This window comes from Epinephelus fuscoguttatus, linkage group LG19 (genome assembly GCF_011397635.1).
Source record: "Epinephelus fuscoguttatus linkage group LG19, E.fuscoguttatus.final_Chr_v1".
NCBI classification, from domain to species: domain Eukaryota; kingdom Metazoa; phylum Chordata; class Actinopteri; order Perciformes; family Serranidae; genus Epinephelus; species Epinephelus fuscoguttatus.
The window spans coordinates 34,554,192-34,571,034 of NC_064770.1; the positions used below are offsets into that span (position 1 = coordinate 34,554,192).

General features: G+C 42.1%; 1 protein-coding gene across 4 annotated transcripts in view; it reads left to right on the top strand.

Annotated features, from left to right (window-relative positions):
• Positions 1-13,482, top strand: part of card11 (caspase recruitment domain family, member 11) — a 40,192-nt gene extending 26,710 nt beyond the window's left edge. For all 4 annotated transcript variants that reach the window (XM_049560663.1, XM_049560662.1, XM_049560664.1 and 1 more), the window contains exons 19-25: positions 192-276; positions 559-654; positions 3,648-3,765; positions 5,032-5,214; positions 7,466-7,587; positions 9,017-9,132; positions 13,077-13,482. In XM_049560663.1, coding sequence (XP_049416620.1) covers positions 192-276; positions 559-654; positions 3,648-3,765; positions 5,032-5,214; positions 7,466-7,587; positions 9,017-9,132; positions 13,077-13,281 — 925 coding nt within the window. In that variant the 3' untranslated portion in view covers positions 13,282-13,482. The remainder of the gene's footprint in view (positions 1-191; positions 277-558; positions 655-3,647; positions 3,766-5,031; positions 5,215-7,465; positions 7,588-9,016; positions 9,133-13,076) is intronic.
• The last annotated feature ends 3,361 nt before the right edge of the window (positions 13,483-16,843 follow it).

Here is a 16,843-nt window from a genome sequence, read left to right on the forward strand (position 1 = left end):
ACACACACACAGTCAAACCTTTGTATTTTTTCACACTTGAGTCTCACAAGCTGTTGTTGTCACCAGAGAAGCACAGGAAGCAACTTGATGGATGACAGGCTCTGACATGATAATACATTTTTACTTTTGTTATTGTGTCGAAATCATGAGTTTGATTTTTTTTTTGTGTTTGTGTGTGTGTGTGAATGTAGAGCCCAGCAGCTGCTCCTGGTTAAGATTCAGAAGTTTGTGTGTCGAGGGGGGAGAGAAGAGAATGAAGTCCACCGCAACAATAGAGTAAGAAACATATTTTTTTTTAGCAAAGATTTAAAAAATAAATCACACACATATATGTGAATACGTGGAATTAATATAGCAACACATTCATTTTTGACTAAAGCAATTGTCTTTGTGTCACACTCCTTCACTAATTTCTTTTTATACCCTATTTATAATTTTTTTCGTCTCCACTTCTCTATTGTTTCACAAATTCTGCATTTTTCTAAGTTGGAATTTTGCATCACTTCAGAAAAACAAATATTTGTTTGATCTATGAGTTGTGTGTTTGTTCCTGTGTAGATGAGTTTACTGCCAGAAGAAGCCAGCCCGTCTCCTGATCCTAAAGCCAGCCCACGCTTGTCTAGAGCCAGCATCTTCCTCACTCAGATACTACAGGTAAGGAAGTGGAAATAAAACCTTTTGTTGTAGGACAAGATTTTTGTCTCTTCCAGGCAGTGGTGCACCTCTGCTACAGGCTCAGATGTTTTGTGTTGAACAAAATGGATCACTTTGAAGAAAAACTGAATTTATCATCCAGTGCTTAAAGTTACACCCTTTAACCTCAGAGGCCTGGTCACACCTGCCCTGTCTGGTTTGGTTCAGTCAAACTCAGGTTCGTTTGTCCCCTCAGTGCGGTTCGTTTGGGCAGGTGTGAACACAGCACTCACACTCAGGTGTGCACCAAAACAACCGGACACTTCTTGAAGAGGTGGTCTCAGTCCTGCAGTCAGATGACACATTGTTTGGGTTAAACATGAGCATGTTACAGTCCTGGAGGATTATTAATGTGCACCTCCTCCTGTACTGCCTTAATATGCACATTCAGCACATCCAATGCATCAAAACATTGTTTTCTAGTTGGAGCCGTGCCTCGTTTTCAAACTGTATGGTTTGACTAAAATGAACAATGACAGCAATATAGTCCACGATGAGCAGCGCTAAAATCAACCTGCGTAGTTGTCCCTCCATTGTGACATTAGAAAGTGTCACATTTATCTTGCAAGTGTACTCTTCTTCAACGTTTGCTTTACTTCCTGGATTTTTCCCACATGGAAATTCTGACCAATCAAGAGCAGCTTTCTCACACAAGGCATTTGATCTGGTCCGCTTGTAAATGCTGCCGTGAGAACATGAACCAACTCTAGGCAATTATACAACTTTGTGACAACATGAGTCCCTGATTCAGACCAAAATTGAAAATTGACCTTTTCCTGCTATCACAACTTTTTACCTGTTTACACATAAATGAACAGTGACTCTTCCACTATACTGAGGAACAGAGGCGTCAGAGGTCATTGCTCTAGGTAGCCTTACAATAATAGCTTTTCTTCAGGCTTCTGACTGGCCAATGTCCTTTTCTTCTCAGTGTGGCTTTAGGGTGATGTTACTTTTTTAAAACAGTGGTTGTATGGGCAGACAGGAGGTTTCCCACCACCTCCACTTCCAGTCATGGACAAGTTTCGAGTTCTTTTGAAATTTCTCACGAACACCAGCATTCAGTTAGCACCTCTGTGGCTTCCGTGGGGGTTTTGTCAGTCTCGAAGAGGGGTTTTTGAGGGACGATGAGGAAAAAAAAAAAAAGCTGAATGCATTCGATACTAAATACACTCACAAATATCCCCTGGCTAACCTCTGTCTGAACCTGAACTTATTTATTATTAGTAGTACTATTTTATATTACTTTTTTTTAAATCTCCCTTTATTTATTTATTTCAGAGTCCATTCAGACGGCTTCATCATACTCCAAGGGCGTACAGCCCGATCTTTCCAGGCTTTCTGTTCAGAGAGTAACCTAAAAGTGTGTTTCAGTGTATAATAAGAGTCCAAATGAACTAATAAAATAAATGTAAATATAGGTATGAACACAGAAAAACGAACACAAAAAAAGAAACTGAACTCCGTATTTGGACCAGAATGAATTCATGATACTCACTTTACAAACAAGGATAAAAAGAATCAATTAAAAAAAATCAATTAAAATAAGTCAAAAGGACATAAATGCATCTTAGACAGACGATGAATGAACAGGTTTGATGTTCACTATCCAGTTTTCCCATCAAAACCTTGTCCTGTTGCAGTGTAGAAAAAGTAATCCTCTCCTTCCTAAAGATGTCATATATAATGTCAGTCCAATCATCCACTTTCTGGTAATGGCTGTCCTGCATGCAGCACTTAGAATCCATAACAGGTATCTCTTATGAGAGGTAACATTGTCCAGTGGCAAGGTCCCCAAATATAGGGTCTCTAGTTTAAACTATGGCTCAACCATTCACTCAGACTCAATGATATACTGATTAGAATTTGATGGTCAAAGGTCAGTGTGACCGCACAAGACATGTTTTCAGCCATAACTAATTTCACACAAATGTCTAATAGGATTTTGTGATAAAGTCTTCTTCTTCTGGCATATGTCCTTAGACTTTCAGCTCTGTTGAGGCACACCAGTCGCAGCTGGTTATTATATGTTCCACAGTTTGTAGTGGAGCCCCACATTCGCAGTGCGAACTGTCCACAAGACCCCATTTTTGCTTTGCTGCACCAAAGTGTCCTACGCCTGTCCTCAGGTGTTTGAGGCTTGATGAAGACAGCTTCCCTGTGGCTTTCCCACAAGCAGCTGAAGAGTAGACGTTCACGGTCCGCAGCGCTAGCACTTCTCCAGCTCATTGATAAAGTGATGACGTTTTATATCCTAGAGGTCAAAGGTCAGCCCTTGAAACTGTGCTGATTATATAGATCTTCTGTGCTGCTGCGGGGGGAGATGTGTGTGTGAAGGATCCATGTTTTCACAGACATGGGTGTAAGCTGTAAGTGACAGGTTTGCAGAGGCTTACAAGCAGTAATTCTAGTTTTTGTTTCTATTTTTGTCTTAGTTTGTCTGTACTGCTGTTTTCATCTACCCCCATGTATGCGTGTGTGTCAATACCTTGATTTTTTTGTGTACTGCTCTTTGCAGCAATCACAATAATAATAATAGAAGGAAGAAGGGAAAAACCCTGTCTCTAAATATACCTGTGTACGTGTAGACTTGGCCGTATTCAAGATGACACTTTATAGAACCACATTCCTGCGTGGTGGTAGCGAAATGACAACTGCAAAACAATTTCAAAACATAAATAGAAATATTTGTCAAAATACTGTTAATCCATATTGATCTCCAACTTGTTCAGCTGCAGGTATCCAGAGCAGCCTGCGCTGACTACCATGGTGTAGTTTAACTGAAGAGTAACTAAGAGGCGAGCAGTCAAAGTAATGAATATTTGAGGAGGTTCATACCACTGTTTCACCAAGTTGGAATTATTGATAGCCTGAAAGTAATCTCACCCCTTTGTTTTCAGCATTACTGAACAAAGCAGCTTAGACGCTGCCTTTAATACTGTTTTGATTTGCAGTTTGTCAGCAGGGTGGACATCAAATACAAGCGAATGAACAGCAACGAGCGTGTGAGGATCATCAACTCAGGCAGCACAACACTACCCAGACAAGGGTTTGAGGCGCTTAGACCCGAAGGTGAGTACAATGTGATGCAGGAGGAGCAAAACTCCACAGCAACCAGAAGAAACATCTTGATAGATAAATAGAAACAATATCAAAATGAGTGGAAAAAGCATTTGCACACTCAAATTTGTGTCTTTAAAATAGAGCAAGCTGTAGGTCGGAGACACCAGAGAGGGTGTGAAGTGTCATTTTAAGTACAGACTGTTTCACTGGAATTGACCTTTCACTAAGCCCCGCCCCTTTGTGATGGTCCGACAAGCTGTCGGAGTTAGCATGGAGCCCACACTGTAACTAACTGCACTCCCTGAATGAATATTATAATATTTTTGTAAAAATGAAAGAGTGATTCCAGAGAGAAGCAGACAGAGGGGTCTACAGTCTGTGTTTGAAGGATATATCCAGGATGTCAAACTGACTCAGCAGCAACAACAGGTTAAAAAGACAAAGATAGTTAGAAGCTAAAGCCCAACTATAGGCTACAGATCACAGTGTAAAAGTGAACCACCACATCACTGCTGATCGCCACACAAGACAATGAATATAAAGGGAAACTTTGCTGATATTGAACCAGCTGTGTGGCATCGATGAAATGTGTTTGGCTTCACCCCCGTGTCACTGCCAGCACCCAGACCTCCACCGCTGGATGGGCAGGGATGTCCAGAAGTCAAGCGTTCATCTGTGGACACTGTGATGACACACAGCTGGTTGAATATGAGCAAAGTTTCCCTGCTTCCCTTCACTGGTTCCTGTACAGCAGGGTCGCTCTTTGTTTCACTGTTAAAATCATTAAAAGCAAAAGCAGCATGTGTATACATTCAGTAGGCTATATCTTCAGTAGCTAGCTAGCTAACCCTGCACTTTTCAGGGTTTGATTTCGGTTGTTAGCTTCTGTGACCATGTTGCCATCACCTAGCAGCAGTTTTCTCATAACTTACTACTTGAACGCAAAGCATATCATGCACACGGCTTCCCATGTGGTAACCACAAGCTCACAAAGTTCATCTGAGGGCAGCAGTACAAAGAGACAAATTAAGATTATTAATGTTGTCACATTTGAAACGGTCGATAAGAATAGAAAAAAGCTGAATTGCCATTTAAAGAGTAAATAATTAAAGAAGTTGAGATGTCAACTGAAGTGTATAAGCAGTTGAAATATATGAATTAAAATAACCTGCCTTGTGAACCTTTAGACTTCCTTAAATCTTTCTGCCCTGCGTGTATCATTAAGTGTTCCTCTTTCTGTGTGTGTGCATGCTGTCTTGTGTGGGCTGTAAACAGACACTGCTGACCCAGACAGTGAGCTGAGCCGGAGTTTGAACCTGATTCCCTACAGTACAGTCACCCCCCAGCGGACCCAGAGGAGAAGGCCGGTCCTATTCAGTCCAGCTGCTCTGGCCAAAACCATTATCCAGAGAATACTCAACATGGGGGGAGCAATGGAATTCAACACCTGCAAACCAGGTCAGTGTGTGATGGCAGGAAGCAAATTCACCGTGACATGTGTAATTTTGTTTAATGAAAATCAAGTTTTTAGCCTTGTTAACATCTCCATGTGGTGTTTTTAATATAATACAAGATTTATAATGAGCGAAAAAGCAGTCAAAGCCAGGGCTTATCTTCGTTGCCTTGGAACTGCAGTGTACCAATAACAGTCTGAAAACATGGATTCAGACAGACAGGCTGTGTTACATCACAAACCTAAAGAACCAATCCCATCAGCATCAGCTTTCCATGCCTATTTTAGAGTTGGCAGTGAGGAACAAGGTTGAACTAAAATTAGCAACACATGAACTGATTGATAATGTGGTCAAGCTGAAGGATCATGTTATAGATTACTATTACATTTCTGACGTTGACGTTCGATGAGCAGAGTCGAAGTCAGGGAAAGTCGTAGTGGCAGGAAAAGTGGGACTGATTACAGAGGGCCCCAATGGGTGGGTGGCCCGTGAATAGCCTGGAATGAAAAGTTCGGCTTTGTTGAAGTTTTTAAATAAATAATTAGTGCTGTAACTAAAATATAATTGGCTGATTAAATCAATTGAAAGACTGAACTCTGTATTAGAAAAAAAATGTGGAAGCTCTCTGAGGCTCCTGTCATCTTTTTAAGGTGCACCGACTGTCCGCGGTGCTGAACGGCTCGCGGCGGGCGTATGGTGCGCCGCGACCGGCTTGAGGTGGAGCAGGCTCACGGCTTGTGTGTTTGTCACTTTCTTTTCATTTTAACCCACACTATGATCTTTTCCTGACCCTAACCAAGTGGTTTTTGTGCCTAAACTTAACCAGACCTTAACCACAGGGCATCATGATTTTGGAACGGACTTCGGAACAATGAGTTTAATATGGTCGGAACAATGGGCTGTCGAACCAATGGGCTGTCGAACCAATGGGCAGTTCCCAATCTCCCGCAAGGGCACTGTGCCCACAGAGACTGCTCAGGCACAGTGTCCAGAATTTGGTGCTATGCCCCTGGTTGAAGGTGAGCAGGTACGCTCAAGCTGAGGGCGTTCAGCTGATGGTTGGAAGGAGATAGAGGCAGGAACTCATTTGCATACTTGGTAGAAAGGTGTTGCGAAGGTGTAGAGTTACATCTAAAGACCCTGTCCCACTCGACAAAAAACACCCTCTAACATGGCTTTTGTGTTGATTGGGAAAGTTACAATGGGCACTCACTCCTGGGACTCTGCAGTCGTCACAGGTATTTATACAGCTCCAAAAGGCTCCAATCGGCAGTGATGGAAACATGACAACCCCGGTGGATCCCTCTCCTGCTGTGATGCAATGACACGCTGCCACAAAATACCATCCGTCTCTGTCAAAAATTGAGCACTGTTCAAAATTAGGTTGGCACAGAGTTTGAGAGAGACACTGAATAAGTACCAGATATTTAAAACAGAGGTAAACACCTTGACATTTTTATTGGCCTCTGTGTTGCTTTCTGCCATATATCAACTCTGTATTCTGGCCTGTCCGTGACACTGAGCGTGACACACCAGAAAGGCACGCTCATCTACTGAAGAGCCAGCTCTAGTCTACTGGAAGTGGGAAAGCAGGCCTAGTTTTAACGGGTTTTCCCATATTCAAAACCCCCCCATACAAGCACTAATTTTGGTGGAAGAGGAGTGGAAGCCATTTTAAGGCATGACTGGATTTTTTTCATTGTAAAAAAACCTTCTAAAATGTCCTTTTGATGAACAGAGAGGAATTTTTAGGGGTGTGATCAGTGCCAGGACAGGCACTTTAATGTCATAGAGGTGGAGGAGGTAGTGAGAAGGAAGAGAGAAGGAAGCTACTATTGGGATCCAGGTCAGGTATTGTACTGCACTGTGGTGTAAATGTTAAGGAGTGTAACCAGAGAGACGGCGGGGGCAGGATGGAAGATGGCCTAGTTGATAATTAGGAGGATGATGCACGCTGATGATGCTGATGATAACAACAACAACAACGACAGAGAAGAGTTTAAACCTCCATTAAGGGACACAGAGAATGAACACTGCCGTCCCGTGACAAACAAACCGTCCCCATGAGGTCCAACAAGCTGCTGGTGCACAGAGTCGAACATCTGGTACGCCAAGAGACTGTGGGACGTCTGGAGATTCCCCAGGGCAAAAACCTCAAGAGTTTCTGTTCCTTGTGCACCAAATGTACCGTGGTGATCATTGACAAATGAAAGTTTCTCAGCTTTTAGAGTTCATGATATATTTCTGTATTTTAGACACCCTGTCCAAAGAAGAGTTTCATCTGAAACAGAATGTGGAGCCCTTCATTCACTACAAAGAGAAACAAGCCACATTTGAATGCATCACCCGAGAAAACATAGAGGCTGTTGCTTCTAAGGTATTTGATTAGTGTGTGTGTGTGTGTGTGTGTGTGTGTGTGCCTGCATTTTTCTGCTTAGGTGTTTGTTCTTTTGAAAAAAAAAAAAATTCCTCATAATTAGAAGTGTTTGTACGTAATGCAATAGTTTGAAACACCACTCTGAAATCTGTGCTGTAAGTATATAGCTGGAACCAGCAGCTGATTAGCTTAGCATAAAGACTGGAAACAAACAGCTAGCATGGTTGTGTTGGTAACAAAATCTGCCTCATACTTCTGCATTTTACTAATAAGAAAGTTATGTCTTGCTTGTTCCCACGGAGCAAAAAAATGAAAAAGACAGTTTGTGGTTCGGCAGGTTGTTTTTTGTTGCTGTAACTCATATGGGATACTTCTGTTTTTACACTGACATGTAGTTTATAGTTTATATTTTTTGCACAATTAAAACACAATAAAGGCAAGAAAAGCACAGAAAGATACAGAACAATACATAAAATAGTATATAATAATAATGAAATATGAAAATTGACCTCTACATGTCAGAAATTTAGGAAGATGAAGATCTGATGATTTACCAGTTATGCATGAATTTTACTGTAAATTAGCTGTAAAATAAGTCCTGAACACCTCATGAATATTCCCGTCACTTAAAAGTATTTTGTAAACAAAAACACGTATTTGAAAAATTTTGCTTCTGGAGGACCAAAATGTTATGTTAGTCGGAAAAACACTTGCCCAAACTACATTACAATATGAAAGAGAGGGATAAATCATACTATAATAAAGGGTTAGGAGGTGACTGACCCTCATTATTTTCACTAACCCAGTCAGTTTATTTGCTCCAATTCAAACTCTCATCAACAAAAATGCCCCAAATTTTGAGGCATCTTAATAGACTCAATTATAACTTCGAAGAAATCTTTAGAGTATTTTTTTGCCACTAAAGATGATTAGATTATCTTATATTTAAATATATTGAATTGGAGAGAACAAGGGTTGTGTCATCTGCAAACATTATTGGGGAAAGGCTATTTGAGACATTAGATGAATCATTTATATGAATGAGGAATAATAATGGTCCAAGTACACTGGCTTTGTGATAAGCTAAACTAAGCTAACATTTCTCTGGCTCTAGCTTCCTACTTAGTGCACAGACTTGAGAGTGGTGTCGTCATTTAACTCTCCGCAAGATGTGAATAACCCAACTTCCCAAAATGTTAAACTGCTGCGTCAAAGAAACCAGAAACTGTTGTAAGATCCTTTTATTTGTTTGATGTGAAACATACCAGCATGTCCTTTTAAATCCTATCAATCTGGCAAAATGCCGTCTGATAGAGTGTATTTTTCTAATTGTGTTATGTGCTTATCTGTGCATTCGATCATGTACTGTGTGCCAGTCTGCATCACACTCTGCATTTATTCAAAGCCCACTGTTTCCACCCGTCACCAGGGCAAACACTGCCTGCTGGAGGCTGAGCTGAGCTGCGTCAAAGACCTCCTGCGGAGGGAAATCTACCCAATCATCATCCACATCAAGATCTGTGAGAAAAATGTCAAGAAGTTACGGTAGGCCCAACAAACCTCACTCATTCTCACACGTTTAGCAAATGCCTGTTACCCACAGCTGCAAACCACAGCTCATTTTCCAAATGCAAATACGTCAATCCTCGCATGACATTTTGACTCCATGGCATGCAGTAGGTGAGAGCAAACCAGCTTAAGAACAAGTTTGCTGTTTGACCTTGTGAATGGGACAGTTCACCCAAAAACCACATATTTTTCCTCTTACTTTTAGTGCTATTTTTCAGTCTAGATTGTTTTGGTGCGAGTTGCTGAGGGTTGGAGATATTGACTGTAGACAGGGACGTCAATATAGACAGTGCAGGTAGTGTGGTTGCACTGGGGCATTGGGCCCTCCAACAATGTGTTAGGTGGAGAATGGGCCCTTATGAGTGACTTACACCTTGAAAATATGCCTGTGTTCAAAGAGAAACTCTCATTAAATTAAAAAAACAGTGCTATTTGCTATATGCCCTTGAAAAAAGCAAACCCAGCTCCTGCATGTTTATCTTCATTTGTAAAACAGTCAGTAGCATCTATAACAAAATTATATGCTTATTTTATGACTGTAAATCAACTTCTCCATTGATTGAAATAATCTATAACTATAAATCGACTATTAAAATTGTTAAATTGAATTAATCATACCTTAATTTCCTACTTTCTTTGGTATTTTTTGTTACATACAGATATGTAATGATGATTTCTGGGTAATATGTATGTTGATGTTATCCAGTGTTAAAGGAGCAATAAACGAAATTCATCATTTCTAGATTGAAGGAATTAAAAAATCGCTATGTGAAGAACTAGAGGTGTAATTTCATCTGGAGTATAGCATTTTCGAAGTGAAATGGCGGAGTCAAATGTCTGTTTTAATTAGTGTTACAGTAACCTTAGGCACATCTCGCTATGTCGATTCAATTAAATTTAATGTTACAATCGTAGCATGGGTTAATGTCCGGAGTTTGAGTTATTAGCGGCTCAGTCCCAGCAATGGGTCAGGCATTATGGTTGTGTTAGGTAAGTAGCCCGGCAGCCCAGCTAACATTTGCAATTAGCATTGTAAAATGTAGCCCGGCGGGCAGCCTGGCGGCTGTGTTTAGCTATTCCCCTGCCTACTTCACTGATGATGGTACCTGTAATAATTGTAATATATTTGCTGAAATGGAGGCGAGGCTCAGTGACTAGAAGAGCAGGTAGAAGCGCTCCATAGCTTTAAGTTACTCCAGTAGCCGTAGTAGCTCTAGTGCTAACTCCAGGAGCTAACGCTAACATCCCTACTCTGCGTGAGCCGGAGCCATGAGCCGCGGGCTCACGGAGAAGAGTAGTGACGTTAGCGTGACAGCTGACTAGTGCTAACGCTAACAGGAAAGCAGGGAAATAGCTAAACACAGCAGAGACTGAGTGAGTGAGTGAGTGAAAGACATTGCTAGCTGCTAAACTAAGCCAAACTAAGTTGGCTGTTTAGGTTTTATTTCCTCGCCCCTGTGGCGAGTGAATCTGCCTGTAGTGAAACCAGGGCTAACCGGTGCTTCCTCCTCAGGCTCCACTTCACTCAGCTGCCAGCACAGCCAGTTAGCCTCCACTAGCTTCCCAGCTAACGTTAGCCCTGGCTCTCCGTTTGGATCCAACCGGAGCACCGAGCCCTGGTTTGTTATTCAGGTTAATGTGGGAAGAAGCAACGGGTATATCGGGCAGCTGAGTGAAGTGGAGCCTGCGGAAGAAACACAGGGACCGTCTGGATGTAATAGTCCGTGGAGATGCTGTGGTGCTCGGTTGCACAGACGAGGCGAGGGGGGGTGTTGGAGAGCAGAGGTAGAGGGAGGAGTGGCTCATGACACACTTTGTTTTGGTCTACAAGCAGCGCACAACAGCAAACCTAGCGGTGAAACGATTTCGCTTTTTGCCCCTTTAAGTCTCGGATCATATGATGAGACAATATGTGCACGAAAGTGTGCACTAGGACCCATCTTAACTACCTTATGTCATTGGCCGTAGGAGCCTGGTCTCACTCCGAAGTCGTCGAAATCCAGCGCTTGGGTAGGGACTTGCGGCATCAGAAACCAACGAAAAAGGCGTCCTTTAATGTAGGCATGATGCACGGCCGGTTGCTGTTATAGTTTAATGGTGCCTGATGGCGTCGGGGGAAATGTGGCGGGACAAGGACGAAAGTTAAGGCGGTGAAAGTCCGAGTGGGGTGGGGGGAGGGGTGGTGGAGGATGGGTCCAACAAACGCTGACTTTGACCTGAGAGAGTGGTGTTCGCGTCCCGTAAGATTCTGAAGCTACACCCTGTTCTTTTGTCCTAAACCCAACCCTGTGACGAGGTCGGAGTGAGAATGCGTTGGCCGTACAGATGTCTGCCTTCTCTCCAATATAATAGAGCTAGATGGCACTCAGCTTAAGTGGTGCTCAAAGTGTCAAAAACATACATTTGAAAAACTCAACAGCAGTGTCTCTTTCCAGAAATCATGACCCGGTTACTCAAGATAAACCACAGACCTTGTTGTGAGCAGTTTCATGCAGGAACTATTGTCTTTCTACTAAACTACACCCACTAACTGTTTCATCGTGCAGAAGGAAATGTGCATCTACCCATGGATGAGAGGCTTGCGCTCGTTACAGCACGAGAGGTAAATGTTAATGGTGTCCTCCTTGGCTGAGCTAGTTCAGTGGTGCTAGATGAGCTAGCTGTGGAAACACACTTAATTTTTATGCTGTGATACAGTATAAAAATGCGCTTTGAGCACCACAAGCCGAGTGCCATCTAGCTCCATTATATTGGAGAGAAGGCAGACATCTCTACAGCCGATATCTCCAACACTCGGCAACTCACACCAAAACAATCTAGATCAATAAATCGCACTACAGGTAAGAGGAAAAATACTACTTAACTCAGACCTGTGTCCTCGTTCGTGGACACTTTTTGTGCCATCTAGTGGTAGTAAGAGCCCAACACACTAATCCATGTAAAAACAAGATGGCAGCCATCTCTGCCAAGTCAGTCGGCACCAACAGAAAAGTGGACAAGGTGCAAAACCTGATCACATTTTATGGTTGGAACTTGTTTATATATGATGAATAATGTTTGTAGTTTGATATGGCAACAAATTTGACCAATTTTAGCAACGGTAACAGGATAAGCTAATAAGGAAGTACTCGTCTGAGGACACTGGGTCTTTATTGTTGTCTCATTTGAGGACGTTGGGACTTCTTCATGATCAGACTGTCTCTACAGAGAAAAGGACCTTCCTGTCTTGGAGTATGAAAAGAGGAAAATTGATGCTGAGTTTCTAAATGAACACATATCAGACTTTGTGATTTAGTTTTTGCACAACAACGTTCAGACATTGACATAAACAGTTTATTCTTTATTACACACTGCAACTATCAAAATAAACCCAGTGTCTGCATATGAGGACATCTTTTGTCTAAAACTACTTCCTGTTCAAAGACAATGTTTAGTTTTTATATTCATCACGTCGAACTGATCCCAAACAGCTCAGAGACAGTAAAAATACGTACCAAACAGAAGCTGAGGTCTCAGGAGGTGAAGCATTTATATGTGCTGCACAGTAAATAGTTGTGAAGTTGAAACAGTGATGAGAGCAGCTGAACACAAGCTTTTCCTGTCCACAAACGTGAGAACTGAGCATCTCACTCAAAACAGCATGTCCTGCTGTGTTTCAGTTTAGTGTGTTGGTAATATTGTCAGTGGTGATGCATGTTTTCATGTCAACAAACCCTGATGCCTGACGTATACTCTGGTGGATTGTACCTTTAAAAAGACAAATAGAATACAAACCCATTATTGTCTCTCTGATAACGACAACAAAGTAGACAAACCACTGTTGCAAAGCATCTACAGGATTTCATCAGAGATCATGGGTTCCAAACATCACCACACTCACCACCGCAGAGCTGTTTCCTTCCTGTTTCCTGTCCACACAGGAAGCTGCCTCTGCGCGTGGAGTCGGAGGAGGAGTTTGTGAAGCTGTGTCGGGCGAAAATGAAGGAGCTGGAGGGCATTCCCTGCCTCTACGCCAACCTGGAGCCCGAGGCCTGGGCAGGGACGGACGACCTCATCAGGGTCATCAAGGAGCGGATACAGGAGGAGCAGAAGAAGACGATCTGGGTGGAGCAGGACCTCCTGTAGACACACACACACAGATACACACACACATGAGAATATGTAGCTGAGCACCATAAACACCCATGTACATCATGTTTTATGCATATACTATATTTATGCTCAGACTCAAAAATGCACTCACACTGCTTCATTAGAATAAATGCATTATATATTTTGTAAATGTGTGCCTTCACTTGGATTTAGACAAATAAACATATGACAAAACGTTTAATGGGTCTTTTTTTTTTTTTTAACTTTGAACTGAAGCATTTAAAGGGAAGATGTTCAGAGTTCACTAATATGAGCTGCACTTTCAAGTTCAGTGTGATCGGAGTTAACTTTGATGCTACCGTCCTCTAGTGGCTGATGTCAGGCTCTCACATGAGTCAAGTCAAGTTGAATTAAATCACATCAACCTGTTATTTATTTATATACGATGGGATTTTTTTTGCAGATTTGTTACGCAGTGCTTCTCCTCAAAATGTTACAGAAATAGAAATGTTACATAAACCGGCAAATCATTGCTATTTTAACTGAATAAAGTAGAAGAGAACTGAGCGTTTAATGTTCTGGAGGACACAGTACAAGCCTGCACCACATCAGGAGACAGGAAACTGCAGCTTTACATGGACACAAGTGTTTTAAAGGGCTCATCAGTGTTTTAATATAAAGGCAAACATAAGTGTGGTGGCAGTAGCTCAGTCCAAAGGGACTTGGGTTGGGAACTAGGGGGGTCGCCAGTTTAAGTCCACATCTGGACCAAGTATGGAGCGTGGACTGGTTGCTGGAGAGGTGTCAGCTGGCCTCCTGGGCACTTGAGCAAGACACTGACTCCCCAACCACTTGTCCATGGGCAGCTCCCTCACTCTGACGTCTCTCCATTTAATGCATGCACATGTTCTGTGTGTGCATGTTTCTGTATATCAGGCCTGTCTCCATATCCTCCTGAGACCCTGTGTCCTCATATGTGGACGTCACATTTTGGGTTTACTTGACCTTATACTGCATTCTACTTAACTTATAGCCTGGAAATCCAGACCCAAATCTAGAAAGATTTAGGGTCTGGCTATGAGTAATGCAAATGGCCCAACTCGAGGAGCGGCACCAAGCATGCATTTGTAAATATCACTGCACGCAATTGGATAACACTACGACCAATCAGAACAATACACGGGGTGACGTATCCAGAGCTTAGCTACCAGCGGAGCTAACTGGTAGATTAGACTCTTGCCGTATCCGGTCGGCAAAACAGCAAAAACGTCCTTCTTGCAAAGGAAAGATTCGAGCACCGTCTTCTGTTCCTCTTTTAGAGAAAAAGCCAAGTCTAACTCGTTCATTGTAGCGGCCAAAGCCGTTTCAAACAACTGGTGTTCATCCGTAGCCATCTTGCAGTGTTTACTGACTGATTCCGGACTTCGTCGTCGCAGCGTTGTCGTCATCTGTTTAGCTCACCTCTGGCCCGCCGATATCAGATACACCAATGTGATTGGTGCAGCTCGGCTCCAACGGCATAGGTAATGAGCATCATTACTGATTGCCAGAGTGACTCGCTGAGCAAATTCAAATTGTGCTCTCGCGAGAACTCTGGATTTCCAGGTTACTTAACTCAGACCTGTTGTCCTTGTTCATGGACACTTTTTGTGCCATCTAGCGGTAGTAAGACCACAATACATTAATCCATGTAAAAACAAGATGGCAGCCATCTCTGCCAAGCCAGTCTGCAGCCGATCCCAACACAAAAGTGAACAAGGTCTAAAACCTGATCACATTTTATGGTTGAGACCTGTTTATTTATGATTAAAAATGTTTGTAGTTTGATACGGCAACAAATTTGACAAATTTTAGCAACAAAATAAGACACTTTTTTTTTTTTAGATATTTTTGGGGGCATTTTTACCTTTAATGCACAGGACAGGTAAGTATGAGGGGGGCAGAGAGAGAGGGGATGACATGCAGCAGAGGGCCACGAGCTGGATTTGAGCCCGGGCCGCTGCGGCAACAGCCTTGTACATGGGGCGCCTGCTCTACCACTCAGCCACCGACGCCCCAAAATAAGACACTGTTATTTAGGAAGTACTCGTCTGAGGACATTGGGACGTAATTATCGTTGACAGTGTGTAGTTTTTATACTTATCACGTCCTACTGATCCCAAATAGCTAGGAGAAACTAAAAATGCAAACCAAACAAAAGTTCGGGTCTCAGGAGGGTATGACAACAGATTAAAAATAAAAATTGAATTTCCTCTCTGGGATTAGTAAAGTCTTCTTCTTCGAAGTGTTAGTGATGTAAGTCAGTGTTTCTGAACCTTTTTTCCCACCTGACCACTTTAATATGAAGCAACATCTCCGCTGTCAGCAGTCAAATGTCTATAAGTTGAAAAAAAAATTTCCTCTTATCAGATTTCATTTGAGTAATTTCCTGAGGCTATACCACATTACACAAGAAAGAATGCTTAGAAATAACGTGTGATGAAGAAATCATGTTCTTAACATCAGGTTTTAGCTGTTGGCTGGTGTTAGTGTGTGTATTTTAAAAGGCAGTTGCAGGTTCCAGTCATGTGAATTCAGTTTTTTGTGGTGCTACTCTTTCACTTTTATTACATCACGAACCGTGCATTGAAGCTGCTATGTTTTTATGCCTGTTTCATGTAAATATGCATAGTTTTAAGCATTAAATAAGATCACAGTCAACAATAATATCCTCCAAGCTCACTGATTTTAAAGGACTAGCTTACACGGAAACCAAAAATACACAATTTCCTCAGACCTGTACTGCTGTTTATCAGTCTAAAAATCTACCCAATCATCATCCACGTCATGATCTGTGAGAAAAATGTCAAAACGTTGCAGTAGGCCCGACGAACCTCACTCAGTCTCACAAGTTTAGCAAGTGCCTTTTACCCACAGCTGCAAACCACAGCTCATTTTCCAAATGCAAACACGTCAATCCTTGCATGACATTTTGACTCCATGGCATGCAGGAGGTGAGAGCAAACTAGCGTCTTTAGAACACAGCTGTGGATTTGAATCAGTTAGCTGAGTGTAAACCCTTTAATTTCTGGAACATGGCTTCACATCTTCAAATCTCTCCGTCTGCATCTGCTCTGGTCACTTAATTGATTTCTGCAGCTTATAAATCCATGTGTAGACATTTTTTTTCAAAGGCCACCAGAAGGTCCAATTTGACAGAAATAGGCAGGCAGGCCAGAAGGGGATTTAGAGTAACCTGTTTCATAAGGGAGCTGGATAATCTCTTCATCTGCGGGGAAAGACATGCATACAGAGATATGCAGTATTCCCAGAAATGCTCAGCCACAGTAAGAAACCCAAACACTGTATCAGCTTTAGTTTAGTTTGTACTACTGCGTTTTTGCACCATGTAGTGAAATACAAAGCCTTATATTTACACTACTCCTACACTACATAAAGTAGTAAATATATGAAAGTGATAAACATGATAAAATGTAATCTACATCTACAGCTACACAAGAACGTAGGTTTAACATAAAGGGTGTTACAGGGTTTGGGGGTCCTCTGCTAGAAAAATTTTGAGCATAAAACACTTATTTTCCTGCATTCTGGTGTA